This window comes from Leopardus geoffroyi, chromosome A1 (assembly GCF_018350155.1).
Source record: "Leopardus geoffroyi isolate Oge1 chromosome A1, O.geoffroyi_Oge1_pat1.0, whole genome shotgun sequence".
NCBI lineage: Eukaryota > Metazoa > Chordata > Mammalia > Carnivora > Felidae > Leopardus > Leopardus geoffroyi.
The window spans coordinates 152751766-152766292 of record NC_059326.1 but is presented as its reverse complement, the minus strand read 5'-3'; the positions used below and the strand labels follow the sequence as shown (position 1 = coordinate 152766292).

General features: G+C 36.2%; 1 protein-coding gene across 1 annotated transcript; it reads left to right on the top strand.

The window, feature by feature from the left end:
• Nucleotides 1–33: 33 nt before the first annotated feature.
• On the top strand, nt 34–14070 carry LYSMD3 (LysM domain containing 3). The gene is made up of 3 exons (XM_045497843.1): nt 34–343; nt 3297–3559; nt 10409–14070. The coding sequence occupies exons 2-3, from the start codon at nt 3305–3307 to the stop codon at nt 11072–11074; spliced, it is 921 nt and encodes a 306-aa protein (XP_045353799.1). The 5' UTR covers nt 34–343; nt 3297–3304; the 3' UTR covers nt 11075–14070.
• Nucleotides 14071–14527: the final 457 nt, after the last annotated feature.

The following is a 14527-nucleotide window of genomic DNA, read 5'->3' as shown; positions in this document are numbered from 1 at the left end:
TGCGCCTGCGCGCCAGGCGCAGGCCAGTGGTTAAGAAGCCTTCGGGTCTGGTCTCGCCTTCGCGTCCCCGCCCTCCTCCTTCCCCGCCCCTTTCCACCTCCGGCCTCCTCCTCCTCCCCCTCTTCTGCCCACCTCCGCCCACTTGACGCGATGACGCACGGCAGGTTTGCGGACGTGGCGGCGGCGCACGGTCCGGAAGGCAGAGACGTTGGCGGCGGTGGCGGCAGAGGGCAGGGGCAGCCAAAAGCGCAGGGTTGGTCATGAATTTGCCCGGGACAGGAGCCGCGGCGGCGGCGGACCTGGCAGCGGGCTCCTCGTTGCGTCCCCGCTGCTAACCGAACAGGTAAACATGGCGGTCGGCGGGATTGGGCCCTGCTACACTCTCGCTGGAGATGGCGGAGAGCCCTCGGCCGCAGGTGTAGCCGGGGCCGCCGGTTGGGACTCGGATCCTGGCCTGCATGTAGGAGACCTCAAGGCAGAGGAGATCTTCGCCACCAACCCCACCGAAGCCCCTCTTTACACTCTCGGGGAAACAGGGTCAGAGGAAGGAATCCTACCTGTTTGGTTCTCAGAGCCACGCATTTAAAACCTAAACACTGTATTTACCCCACGACAATATATGCTGGCAACATCTCGTCCACACCGTCCAAGTGTAACGGTGTGGCGTAAAAACCTGAGATTTAATCATCATATAAACAGGGAAAGAAAAAATCTAGGTGTGTGGAATAGAGAGGAAGAGAAGTTTTTAAAACCTGAATTGCCCCTGGCGGATACAGTCCCTGTGTTACTACTATCCCAGTGCTGAACTACCTTGTGCCCTATGACCCTATGGCCCTATCTGCTTAAAGAATGTCAAAGCAAAACACCCAACAACAGTTACTATAAAGTATGAAGGTGTTTGGGAAACAATTTACAGTTACAGAGTGAGCTGGTTAAATGCTTTAATAACGTATCCATTGGTAATTACTTTTTGCCATGGTTTGTAATCTAGGTGGCATGCAGGGTTTTTTTTTCCCCTAAGAATTAAGACAGGTGAAGAAAATTGAGCCAGATGAGATGAATATTATGTACTTTCTGCTCTCTGTATAGTCGGCTTAGATAATTATCTGCTTGGGCCTGTGACTAGCTTTCCACTTCCATTGGAGTCACAACCAGTTCTTGATTATTCAAAAACAGTATCCACTTTGTGGTAGTCTGCTGCCTGCATTTCATTACACAAGAGAAGAGATAGTGAGATGAAGTTCTAGTCGTATTATTTAGTATTTAGCAATAGACTCTGGAGAAAGTTTGATGTCAATATGTAAAATGGCTTTGCACATTGCTCACTGAATTTCAACTGTTCTAAGCCAGTTTGGGATTCTAACAACAAATTATTAGGGAGGAAGAATCTAAAGGGAAGTATGGCCACATTTAAATTAGTGTATAATGGGGCGCCTGGGTGGCTCAGTCGGTTAAGCGTCCGACTTCGGCTCAGGTCACGATCTCGCGGTATGTGAATTCGAGCCCCGCATCGGGCTCTGTGCTCACTGCTCAGAGCCTGGAGCCTGTTTCAGATTCTGTGTCTCCCTCTCTCTCTGACCCTCCCCCGATCATGCTCTGTCTCTCTCTGTCTCAAAAATAAATAAATGTTAAAAAAAAAAATTAAAAAAAAATAAATTAGTGTATATTAAGTGGTTCTTAACTTTTAAGTCTACTTAACATGTAACTATTAGTTATCTAGGTTGGTCTAATAAAAACCCTTGAGTTCTTAAAGCATTGCATTGTTGTACAGCAGAGTCAGAGAGTTGTTTTTTGTTTTTTTCTCTTTGTCACTTCATATTTGTAGTATTCACAACTGAACTAAGTCCTTTAAGACACCATTTGGGCTTGGCTTCCATGACATAATATTTTTATGGTTTCTTCTTCTGAATATTCCTTTTCCATATTCTTTGCAGGCTGATTTTCCTTCCCTCACATACTACTACACGTAGCAAGCAGTTCTTCAAGGCTCAGTCTTGGCTCCTCTTTTCTTATTCTGTACTTTTTCTAGGTAGTCTCCTTTATACCCATACGGCTTCGGTTTCTACCTATGCACATGAGTCATTAAATTATATTTCTAGCCCAGACCTTTCTGAATTTGACTATGTAGCCTGCTGGGCTACTTCACATTCTTTTGGGCTGTCTTAAAGGAATTTATAATCATAGTCTAGCCTCCCACTTTTCTTCCAGTGTTCTGTATTCTAGAGAATGGCATCACCATTTCCTCAATGATGCAAATCTGAAATCTTGGCATAATTCTTAACTTCTTTTGCCTCTTGATATCTGAGTCACAGTATTAAGTCCTAAGTATTTTATCTCCAAAATGCCTTTTACTCCTTGTCTACTTCTTTCCATCTTTCACAACAATAACTGAAAGCAATCTACTATACTTTCTTTCTTATGTGAACATGTAATATGAAGCAAGAACTGGACCTGTGGAATTAGTTTTTTATTTTTGTTTTGTCTTTAATGAGAATAGGCCAGCTTGTTGAAGATCAGTTGAGAATGCATATACAAGTAAACAGAAAGTACTCATTGATACACGCTTATTGATGTATGCTTTTAATTTAGGCCAGTGCTCATTCTTAACAGTATATTTTCTGATGTAGAAATGAATGTAGTGGCCTAAGCTATATTCAGACTTTATCGACCATAAATTGAGTTGGATGAGGACTTTGATAAATGTTGGTGAAAAACTTTCAAAAAGTAAGAATCCTTGGTCTAGGGCAAAATTATGACCTATATAGAAAGCACATGCTATATATACTAAACATAAATACTGAAGTCCACTTGATCCAAGGAGGTAGATAGGTAGTACAAAAGATATATGAGCTTAAAATGCTGAACAAGCCAGAATATTTGGATTTATTAAAGTGTTTTGTTTGTACATATAAAACCTGTACTTTGATTTATCAGAATTATAAATTGCACATATATGATCAGAAGTTTCCTTAATTTTATTCGCATACTCAGAATAAGGGGAACGTAATTTTTTGACCTTAAAAAAATAACTGTTTACTTCCGTGAAAATGTTTATCACCTCCACTTTTGGTGATACATAGTTTATAAGAATGGATTACCTCTTCCTCCTCTCTCATTGTTTCTGCTGCCAGATATGTTCTTTGCACTTTAACATCTCTAAAACTCAAACCTAAATTTTTAAATAACTAAAATCACTCTTAAAAATATATGTATAATGTGTCCTGAATGTAAGATTCATGTAACTCAGTCATATGCATCAGCTACATTCCAGAGTTTTCTCTTTCTTTCCCCCTCAGATTTTGACATGGCAGGGAGACATCAGAATCGTAGTTTTCCTCTTCCAGGAGTTCATTCAAGTGGTCAAGTACATGCATTTGGAAATTGTACAGACAGTGACATGTTGGAGGAGGATGCCGAAGTGTATGAGCTTCGATCCAGAGGAAAAGAGAAAATCCGAAGAAGTACATCAAGAGATAGACTTGATGACATTATAGTATTAACAAAAGATATACAGGAAGGAGATACTTTAAATGCAATAGCCCTTCAGTACTGTTGTACGGTAAGTTTGAAAATTTGATTTTGCATAATGCTGTCCAAAATAAATTATTTGTTCATTAGCACAAATTGAAGTAAGTTCTGTGCTTTTATCTTGTCTTTTCCTTTCTTTCCGTAGAAAACTGTATTATGTTGGTAGATGTTAACTTTTTAAATTTTTAAGTGAATACTTGGATTTCCGTTTATTTCTAAATCCATGAGTCTAGTTTCAATATTAAAAGACACCCAAATGTGTTATCTTGTCTCCTTACTCAGGTTTTAAGAGAATATAGAAATATATAAGGAAAAATTTTTTCTGCCTCATCTTCCTGAAATAACACACTTTGGGGTGTTTCTTTCCATACCTTTTTTTGTGCTTATAAAAATAATATGTGTAATATATAAATATAAATATGTATTATCTAAAATACTTGCGGTGTTGGTGATTTTTTGTTTTTCTGTTAAAAAAAAACAAAAAACAAAAAAAAAGATAAATAAAAAAAATTTTAAAAACCAAAAAACAATTTTCTTAATGTTTATGTATTTTTGAGAATGAGAGAGACAGAGTGCAAACTGGGGAGGGGCAGAGAGAGGGAGACAAAGAATCCGAAGCTGGCTCCATGTTCTCAAGCTGTCAGCACAGAGCCTGACATGAGGCTTGAACCCACGAACTGTGAGATCATGACCCGAGCTGAAGTTGACTGCTTAACCGACTGAGCCACCCAGGTGCCCCAATTTTTGTTTTTAAAAATTGGTTTGGGGCACTTGCATGGCTCAGTCAGTTGAATATCCAGCTTCGGCTCGGGTCATGATCTCACAGTTCGTGAGTTCCAGCCCCATATTGGCTCACTGCTGTCAGGGCAGAACCCTCTTTGGATCCTCTATCGCCCTTTTTCTCTGCCCCTCCCCCGTTCATGTGCACATGCACACGTGTGCGCTCTCTCTCTCCCCCATCCTTCTCTGTCTCTCAAAAAAAATACATAATATAAAAACATTAAAAAAATTGGTGTATACTGTGCCTATTACTCTGCAAGTTGCTTTTGTCTTTTTTATTTCTTCCTTTTTTTTTTTTTTTTGTAATGTTTATTCATTTACTTTGAGAGAGAGAACATGAGCAGGAGAGGGACAGAGAGAGATTGAGAGGGAATCCCAGTCAGAAAGCTGAAAGCTTTCTGTATGGAGCCCGACAAGGGGTTCAATCTCATGAAGCATGAGATCATGACCTGAGCCAAAATCAAGGTCAGACACTTAACTTACTGAGCCACCCAGGCACCCCTCATTTCTTAATATATCATAGACATGCTTCACTGTCTTACACATCTAACTCATTTTATATAGTTACATAGTATTGCATAGTATGGATATACCATGATATTAAACTATTCTATCATGTACTCAAGATTTTCTTCATGTTTTGAATTGTGTGGTGAATATCATCAGCACTGTATCTTTAAACTGTATCACCTAGGTGGCTAAGTCGGTTAAGTGTCCAGCTTCTGCTCAGGTCATGATCTCAAGGTTCGTGGGGTCAGGCTCTGTGCTGACAGCGCAGAGCCTGGAGCCTGCTTCAGATTCTGTGTCCCTTTTTCTCTGTGTCACTTGTGCTCTATCTCAAAAATAAACATTAAAGAAAATTTTTTTTAATTAAAAATAAATGGTGCTACCTTTATTTCTGTGGAGTAGGTTCCCCAAAGTAGGACTGATAAAAAGGGAGGTATATTTTTATTTTAATAATACTAAACTCTTTATATCCATTTTATATATGTGTCATTATGTCCATCTTGCATCCTTAGTGCGGAATCTGTTTTCATGTAAACACGTTGATACGGAAACTGTTTTTTGAACTTTATGTTGTCATACTCCTAGTAGAATTTTGAAATGTATTTACTGTGTACCTCCTTGCACGTTTTAAAGTGAGTTTAAATAATTCCTAATGACATAAAGGATATAATTTCAAAAATGTTGTCACTATTGATATTTAAAAATAAGACTGTTAGAATACTCTTTATATGCTCTCTCTCTCGCTCTCTCTCTCCTTTTAAATGTTTATTTTTGAGATAGAGTATGAGCTGGGGAGGGGCAGAGAGAGAGGGGGACAGAGTATCCCTAGCAGGCTCTGTCCTGACAGCAGTGAGCCCAATGTGGGGCTCGAACTCACAAACTGAGATCATGACCTGAGCTCAAGTTGGACCCTCAACTCACTGAGCCACCCAGGTGCCCCAGTGTATAAGCATGAAACTTTTACTAGCATAAAAGTTTTATCATTTCTTTTTCTCCTCGATTAAAATTTTCATCCTCCCTCCACAGTCTTCCATAATGTATATTTTTGTACTTGAGAGCCTTTTATTGGTTACCTGTCATAGTTCTCTACAATAATATACATATTTATAAACTTGTTTATACAAATACATACAAATTTATTTTACTTATTTTTAAATGTTTATTTTGAGAGGGAGTGAGAGCGTGAGTGGGGAGGGGCAGAGAGAAAGGGAGAGAAAATCTCAAGCTGACAGGTTGGAGCCCATCATGGGGCTTGATCTCACGAATCATGAGATCATGACCTGAGCTGAAATCAGGAGTCAGATTTTTAACCGACGGAGCCATACAGGCACCCACAAATATATATAAATATGAACTGAATTTTTAAAAATTTCCTGTGACCCTAAGGTTCTATGTATTTTTTTAAAATAATTACTGCAATTCATAGTTGTTCAAAACAGACACATTAAGAATTTTTATTTAAAAACTTAATAAAGTATTTTAGTGAAACACATTTCTTGATGAGATAAGAGCTGGATTTTGGGCGGGGGGTTTGCAACTTGTTCATGGAGGCAGTACCATTTATTATTATATCATAGTATATCTGGTTTAATTTTTAACATAAACATGTGAATTCATGTTTTGTAGAGAAATAATTTACAAAATGTGCTTTAGAAGGTTGATGATGGATAGTAACTAAGATTACCTAAGGGATACAGGAGTGCTGATGCATAGGGGCACTTGCACCCCAATGTTTATAGCAGCACTTTCAACAATAGCCAAATATCTCCTATGGAAAAAGCCTAAACGTCCGTCAATTGATGAATGGATAAAGAAGTTGTGGTTTATATATACAATGGAATACTACTTGGCAATGAGAAAGAATGAAATATGGCCTTTTGTAGCAACGTGGATGGAACTGGAGAGTGTTATGCTAAGTCAAATAAGTCATACAGAGAACAGATACCATATGTTTTCACTCTTAGGTGGATCCTGAGGAACTTAGAAGACCATGGGGGAGGGGAAGGGGAAAAAAAAGTTACAGACAGGGAAGGAGGCAACCCATAAGAGACTCTTAAAAACTGAGAATAAACTGAGGGTTGATGGGGGGTCGGAGGGAGAAAAGTGGGTGATGTGCATTGAGGAGGGCACCTGTTGGGATGAGCACTGGGTATTGTGTGGAAACCAATTTGAAAATAAATTTCATATTAAAAAAATAAATAAATAAAATTAGGGGCCAGGCTGAAATTACCAAGGTGGAGATTCAAGAGAAAAGTGTGGTCCACTAGCTTTACTAGAGAAAGACATGGATTTTTTTTTTAACGAACCTAATAAATTGTCTTACAAGAAGAGAAGTTTGAAATGCCATCTATATGAATGATTAAAAACAGATTATATTTCCAATGAGGTGAAAAGGAAAAAAATATGACTAGAGTATATGAGGAGAAAGGTATAGGACAGTGATATGGAGAAGATTTTAAGGAGAAAATAAGGTGAACAACAGAGGAAGTTTAATAGATGTTTCAAAAATGAGGGGCGTAGACTGATTGGGATGAAGCACTTTGAGAGAACGGAGGAAAAGTTTGATCTATACAGTAAGAACACTGCTATAAGGTTTAACAAGAGTACTACAAAATGGTAGGGAAACCTGCTGGTGAGTTGGAGGGGACCCAGTAAGGAGGTTGTTGGAATAATTCAAGTGAAGATGATCAGGGCTTGGACTAAAATATGTGTATTAATGATAGAGAAGAAGTTTACAGAGATTATTTGGGGGTATTCAGCTGATTCCTTATTTAAAATGAAGAATGATGAAAGGGCAGTTAGCTTAACATTAGAGGAAAGAAGGTCTTGTCTACAATAAGGAAGATTGATACAACAGTGTTAGGGAGTTAAGCAATGCTCCCTTTTACCAGGAGTTGAACCAGCAAAAAAAGGAAGAACCTTACAAAAGGATTTATCACTTTAAAAATAGGGTACTTATGGGGTGCTTGGGTGGCTCGGTTAAGAGTCTGACTTCAGCTCAGGTTATGATCTCGTGGTCTGTGAGTTTGAGCCCCATGTTGGGCTCTGTGCTCACAGCTCAGAGACTGGAGCCTGCTTCGGATTCTGTATCTCCCTCTCTCTGACCCTTCCCCACTTGCACTTTGTCTTTCTCAAAAGTGAATAAACAGGGGCGCCTGGGTGGCTCAGTCGGTTAAGCGGCTGACTTCGGCTCAGGTCATGATCTCGCGGTCCGTGAGTTCGAGCCCCGCATCGGGCTCTGTGCTGACAGCTCAGAGCCTGGAGCCTGTTTCAGATTCTGTGTCTCCCTCTCTCTGATCCTCCCCCGTTTATGCTCTGTCTCTCTCTGTCTCAAAAATAAAGTTAAAAAAAAATTAAAAAAAAATGAATAAACATTAAAAAAATTCTTTTAAATTCACTTCACATAGTTTATAAAAAAGTAAATAAAAATAGGGTACTTAGTACTGTATTCCTCTTGTAAGTACTCAATTTTAGAAATTATTAAAAACATGCCAGTCATAAAACTGACAAGAGCATAAAAATTGTAAGGTTGGAATCCTAAATGCAACCAAAGAAGTTAGTATAATGGAGAATATAGGGATAATTAGAGTGAGAACCTAGGTAGACACTAAGACTTGGAAGCCTGGTTTAGTAAGAGTATGGAGTAGTTACTAGTCAGAATAGACAATACCAAACAAACATTTAAAGAGAATGGGGTCAGGTTTTGGAGTTTGTCAGTGAGTCTTCATTTGCCTTAAACAGTCTTGAGGTCATAAACTTTCAAAGCATCCTTTATTGTCTCATCTAATTACTCCTCAGTCTTCCTCTCCATCCTCTTCCCACATATACATTTCCAGGGAGTTGATTTTTCCAACAGGAACTCTCATTCTTCAGTGAACTTGATCAGAAATCTGCAGTTGATCAGTCACCACCCCCTCCTAAAAACCGTCTTTGTTTGACCTCCTTGATTCTTCAGCTTTCTGATTTTCCTACTAGTAATATTTAATAACAGCTAACATTTGCATGTACTATATATTGCTATTTGAATGTTCATATGTTTTAATTTATTAATCTTTGCAAAACCTTATGTGGTAGGTACTGTTATTACTGTCATTTTACATATGTGGAAATTTCATATGTTAAGAGGTTAAACAACTTGCCCCAAATCATAGAGCTAGAAAGTATCATAGCCATCCGTCAAACCCAGATAGTCAAACCCACCATTGTATATTGCTTTCTTGGCCACTCTTTGCTTTTAAAATTTTATTTTTAACTAATCTTTGTACCCAATGTGGGGCTCGAACTCACAACCCCAGGATCAAGAGTCACACACTCTTTTGACTGAGCCAGCCAGCCACCCCTTGGCCATTCTTTCTTAATCTCCTTTGTAGATTTCTCTTATTCAACATAACCCTCAAGTGTTGGCATTCCTCAGTCATCTTTCATTTATCACCTTTTTCTCCTAGTCTTTTTTAGTGAATCTGTGTACACTTGTGACTTCTTTTACCATTTTTTGCTGATAATCCACAAGTCAATATTTCCAGATGAGATCATTCTTTCAAATTTCAGACATATAAACTCCCTGTTGGATAACTTCCACCTAGATATTTCAGTCACCTCAAAGTCAACACGTATATAATCTGTGTTTATTTTCTTTTCTCCCTCCAAAGTGTTCTATATCTCAGTAAATGACATTATTATCCATTGAGTTGACCAAGCCAGAAAAGCTTTATTCTAGACACACTTTACCTCTCTGACATCAATCGAGTGATAAATGACTAGGGCTTAGGTTAAAGCATTGATGGAAATCATGAATGGGACTAATCACTCAAAGATTATGGGAGGCCTAGCATAATAATGGGTAATCTGAGGAATACTCCCATGCTCTACCTCCTCACAATGGCAGGTAGATAGGGTATACAGACAGGTTGAGGACTGTATAATACATAGGGAAAGCTTATAAAAAATGACTCATCTTGGGGGTGGTTGAATACTGCATGAACACAGAAGTTAGGGAAAATGTCATTAGAAGACAAATAAGGGAAATACGTTATCTAAGGTGCATGTTTTTTGATACATTTTAACATCTTTGTAAGTGGAATGGTGGCACCCTCAATATTTTTTTTCCTTAGTGATAAATAATGGCACATCTTAGAGTTGATGGCATCTTAGTTTTGATAAAATATGGTAGTTTTAGTTGGATAAGTTGATATTTGCCTATATTCTAATTGCAAGAATGAAAGAACATAAATAACTGTAATTCTTCCTTCTCATTGTTTACAAACAGCAGAAGTGTGATATTTGTGCATGATGTACAAAGAGAAATATCAAAGGATTCCAGGATCTACTTAAATACCTAACATTTGTGTTAATACATGAGTGACAGTAAAAAGTAATTAGTGATTTCCTAAGACTGGTAGATCAAGAGTGGTATAGAACTGTTATCCACAAATAAAATCTCTCTGGGTGTGATAACTTAATACTACTAATAATTAAACTCTACCTTTTTTTTTCCTTCCAAAAGTAATGAGATGAATGAATACTGTTACCTCTGTTTTGATTGAAAATTCAGTTGAATGTTGTTTGTTTTTTTTTTTGTTTTTTTTTTTTACAGGTAGCAGATATCAAGAGGGTTAATAATCTCATCAGCGATCAAGACTTTTTTGCCCTTAGGTCTATCAAAATTCCAGTTAAAAAGTTTAGTTCATTGACTGAAACACTTTATCCTCCAAAAGGAAGACAGGCTTCACGTCCGTCATCTGTCCAGTATGTTCCAGAACAACAGGAAATTTTGCCACCTAATGATTCTCTTTCTTCCAGTGAGTCAGCTGGTAGCTTTTTAAAAGAAGTAGACCGAGACATAGAACAAATAGTAAAATGTACAGACACCAAAAGAGAGAACCTTAATGAGGTGGTATCTGCTTTAACAGCACAACAAATACGTTTTGAACCTGATAACAAAAACATTCAACGTAAGGATCCTTATTATGGAGCAGACTGGGGAATAGGGTGGTGGACAGCCGTAGTGATAATGTTGATAGTAGGTATAATAACTCCAGTATTTTATTTGCTGTATTATGAAATTTTAGCTAAAGTGGATGTTAGTCATCATTCAACAGTGGATTCCTCCTCACATTTGCATTCAGGAGTCACACCTCCATCACAACAGAGAGAAATGGAAAATGGAATTGGTCCAACTAAGGGAATACCCTTTGGCCAACATGATCATAAACTATATAGTCAAGATTCTCAGTCACCTGCTGCTCAACACAAAACATAGCAGTGAGCTCATATTTACAGTGTTAATGATCACGTGAATCTGGAGTGTGATGAATCAATTCTATTCAATAACCACTTTAAAGGCAGAAGTTAAGGAGGATGAAGATGCTTTTGTTTTTCACCCTTTTTTGGAGCCATTTATAAATAGATTGAGTATGAAATTCCTACAGTTGGTCATTGATATTGAGAGTTGTAAATCCATATATCTTGTATCAATGCTTAAAGCAGAAATGAATTTAAATATGGGTCTAGGAAGTTCTTAACTTGGAAAATGTATCATTTTTTATATTCAAGACTGGTTATGTTTAAGTTTTATTTTTCAAGTAATTATTTTTTGGCTTAAGGTTGTTAATATTAAATATATTAGGCAAAATAACTTTTATAAGCCCGTAAAATAATGTGTATGGTTGGGAAGTTGCCATTTGGTCCCTGGAACACTGGATTAGGTCAAGACCTAAAAGTGATCTTTGTCTCTTAAAGCTTGGTGCCTCTGCTTCTGTTTTTTAAGTGACTATATTTGCCTCTGTTATTTGAAAGCACTTTTGTAATTCTTTAATGAAAAGTGTTATACAGATTAGCATTATTTAGGAATTAAATCCTCACATACTGTGATAAGTTGTTGCTGTGTTACTTGTAGTAACATGCCTTAATTACATTTAATGCCTTATAATACTACTTATGTAAGCTAATTTAATTTTTAGAATTAAAATTAAGTATTATTTCAGATGGTCCAATAGGATTCATAACATAGGCTGTATAAATTCATCTCCACCTTCACTATCAAGCACAACTTCATGGGGTTAAAACAAATTTTCATTGTCTGCCTCTGAGATCTGTTGTAGAAATTGGTTCATGAATCAAAAGCAAAGATGAGAGAGACCTTTTGCATGAAAGTAACAGACAAATTATTGATTGACCCATTAACCTATATTTTTCAAAGAGAAAATGTTCAACTTAAACCTTTTTTTCCTCTGAACTATAGCATCAAATTGGGCAGCAGAGGCCAAAGGTGTGTAGATCAGTTGAAAGGGCTTGATAGTGCTACTTCTTAAGATTTGCTGTGGATCAGATACAGTCTGGCTAAGTAAACATCATTTGTATACTAATTTCCATCATTTAATTTCTTAAAGTGTGTGTTTTAAAAATGTAACCAAAATGATTAATTAGAAGTAAGATTTGGTGGAGTCTGGATTGCCTGTTTTGTGTATAATAAAGTATGTACCTTTAGGTATATAATACCACTTCATTTTCTGGGCATTATTTACTAATTTTTAATGTTTCAGCTTTAGACCAGTGATTTTATATTTCAAACTCCAATATTGGTAACAAGTGGGGTGAAAAAGTACATATGGTACATGAGGTTTTATGTACTTTCAGGAGCAAAGTATCATAAAAAGACAGGACAAAGAAGTCAAACATTAAAGCTCTTGCATATATTAAAGGACCTTAGACAATTAACGAAAAATGTTAATATTGGAAGTTGTAGCAAAATCATTTTTTGAGTAACTTTTTAGTTTGAAATTTTAAAATTATTTTAATGTGCCTTAGCATCTTGAAAATATGTATGATCTTTCGACTTTATGCTGTGTTAACTTGGTTTACATTGTATTTATTACGCCTGCTGAAAAATCAAGTTTTAGGAAAGAAAAATGGATTATTTTAGAGTGGAATGAAGAACTTTGTTTACATCGAATTGATGAAATTACAGTCAAGTGATTCCTTTTTGCTAGTGGTACTTTGAAATCATGGTAGGTCTGATTTCAAAATAAGTTACGTAAGGTAGTGAAGTGTACTGTGTACTTGATTAAAAACCATTTCAGTCTTGTAGAATGGCCTCTTGAAGGAAATAGAACATATCCTTATGACACAATCAGGCAGTTTCCTTTTTCTATATATTTGAATTATATCTAATTCTATATATACCTTATATATAGACTTTTAGATTCTAATCTTTAAGGGTCATTTTAAATGAAAGAAAATTTCCTAAGCATTTAACAGGTCTCGAATAATTTTAGCTTTTAAAAAGTACTAGTATACATCAAAATTTGTGGCAAACACAGATTAGTTTATAAAACTTAATAAGAGTTATTGTTTGATATTGTGGATTTTAATTGTGTTGAAACTCTTCTTTGAATTTACTTGGATGCTTTACATTAGAAGGTATATATGTGATATATATATGTTAGCAACCGCAAATGAGTTTGGTTCACTTAAAAAAAATGGAGTTGTAAGTGAAGAAAAATCTGCTATTTTTAGAGCAGATTATTATTTTTTTTTAAGTCTGGGTACAAATAGGGTTGTTTTGAACTATTGGATGCCATTTAAAGTTTTTGCCGTCCTACTCCTAGAAAATTATGGGATTCATGTCTTCAAAAGATAGATTAAAATGGATTATACAGTCGGCTGGCCACATTAGAATTATAAGACTGTAATGCTAAATGAACTTTTCCAAAGGACTTACCGTTTAAAGCTTTTTTTTTTTCTGGACTCTACTTGCTTGTTCAGTGGCTTGAAGAATTCTTTAAATGAACCACTACTTAATTATTAGTTCTTTTTAAGGTATCTATTTCTAAAATTACCTACTTGGGAATATGAAGGATGTTTCAGAAATACTATGAAGAAAGGATCCAGTCAAAGAATTACAGGGTAAAGGTGGAGTTTTTAGAAGTCTATTTAAATGGTGCATTATGATGGGTATCATTCTTATTTTGAATTACAACACCGTTACTCAGGAAATCAGTATTTTTCTTCCAAGTATATGCATATTGCACTGTTAGATCATAGAAATATCTGAATGCTTTATTTAATTCTTTTTATGTATGCAAATACTATAAATCTTTTGTATAATGTATTGGATACAAATGCAAAATGGAATTGTAGAACATTGTTAGCATGTACATCTGTAAAACTGGTTTTTAAAATTTTCTGCCCCATATTTTTTGTATTTTAAGATATGCAAAATGTAATAAAGTTTCTATTTTATTATTCAATGTAAAATGGAAGCTGGTGAATTTAATTGAATAAAAGCAAACGTTTTCTCCTCTTCTTTCAAACTATTTAAAATAGAGATACTATGTAAGTTGGATAGAATTGCCAGAGGTTTAGTAATTCATATTTCCTCGTTGTTAGAATGAAATAAAATCCACTGGATTATTTAGAAGACATAAATGAAAACAAATTTCAGATGAGTGTTCTTTGGATGCTCTTTGATATCAGAGATGACCTTAAAAGGCATGATCCATGACTTCTTAGCAAGTTGTGGGTCAGATATTTAACAAATTATGTGTAAATTTTATCATAAAACCACCTTTCCATTTCAAGGATATTTTATTTTTAAAAGTTACCAGTAGCAAAAAGAATTGAAAAAGTTGGTTTGAAGCTTTTATTTATTTAGTGGAAGAATTTGTGATGTAATCCTTACTTTTCCTTAAAATTGTACTTAAAGTTACTTTTT

Bases quoted from the DNA above. Each gene is read 5' to 3' on its own strand.
- LYSMD3 (XM_045497843.1), top strand. From the start codon at position 3,305: ATGGCAGGGAGACATCAGAATCGTAGTTTTCCTCTTCCAGGAGTTCAT. The intron at 3,560-10,408 runs GTAAGTTTGAAA...TTTTTTTTACAG, and splicing joins CCCTTCAGTACTGTTGTACG to GTAGCAGATATCAAGAGGGT.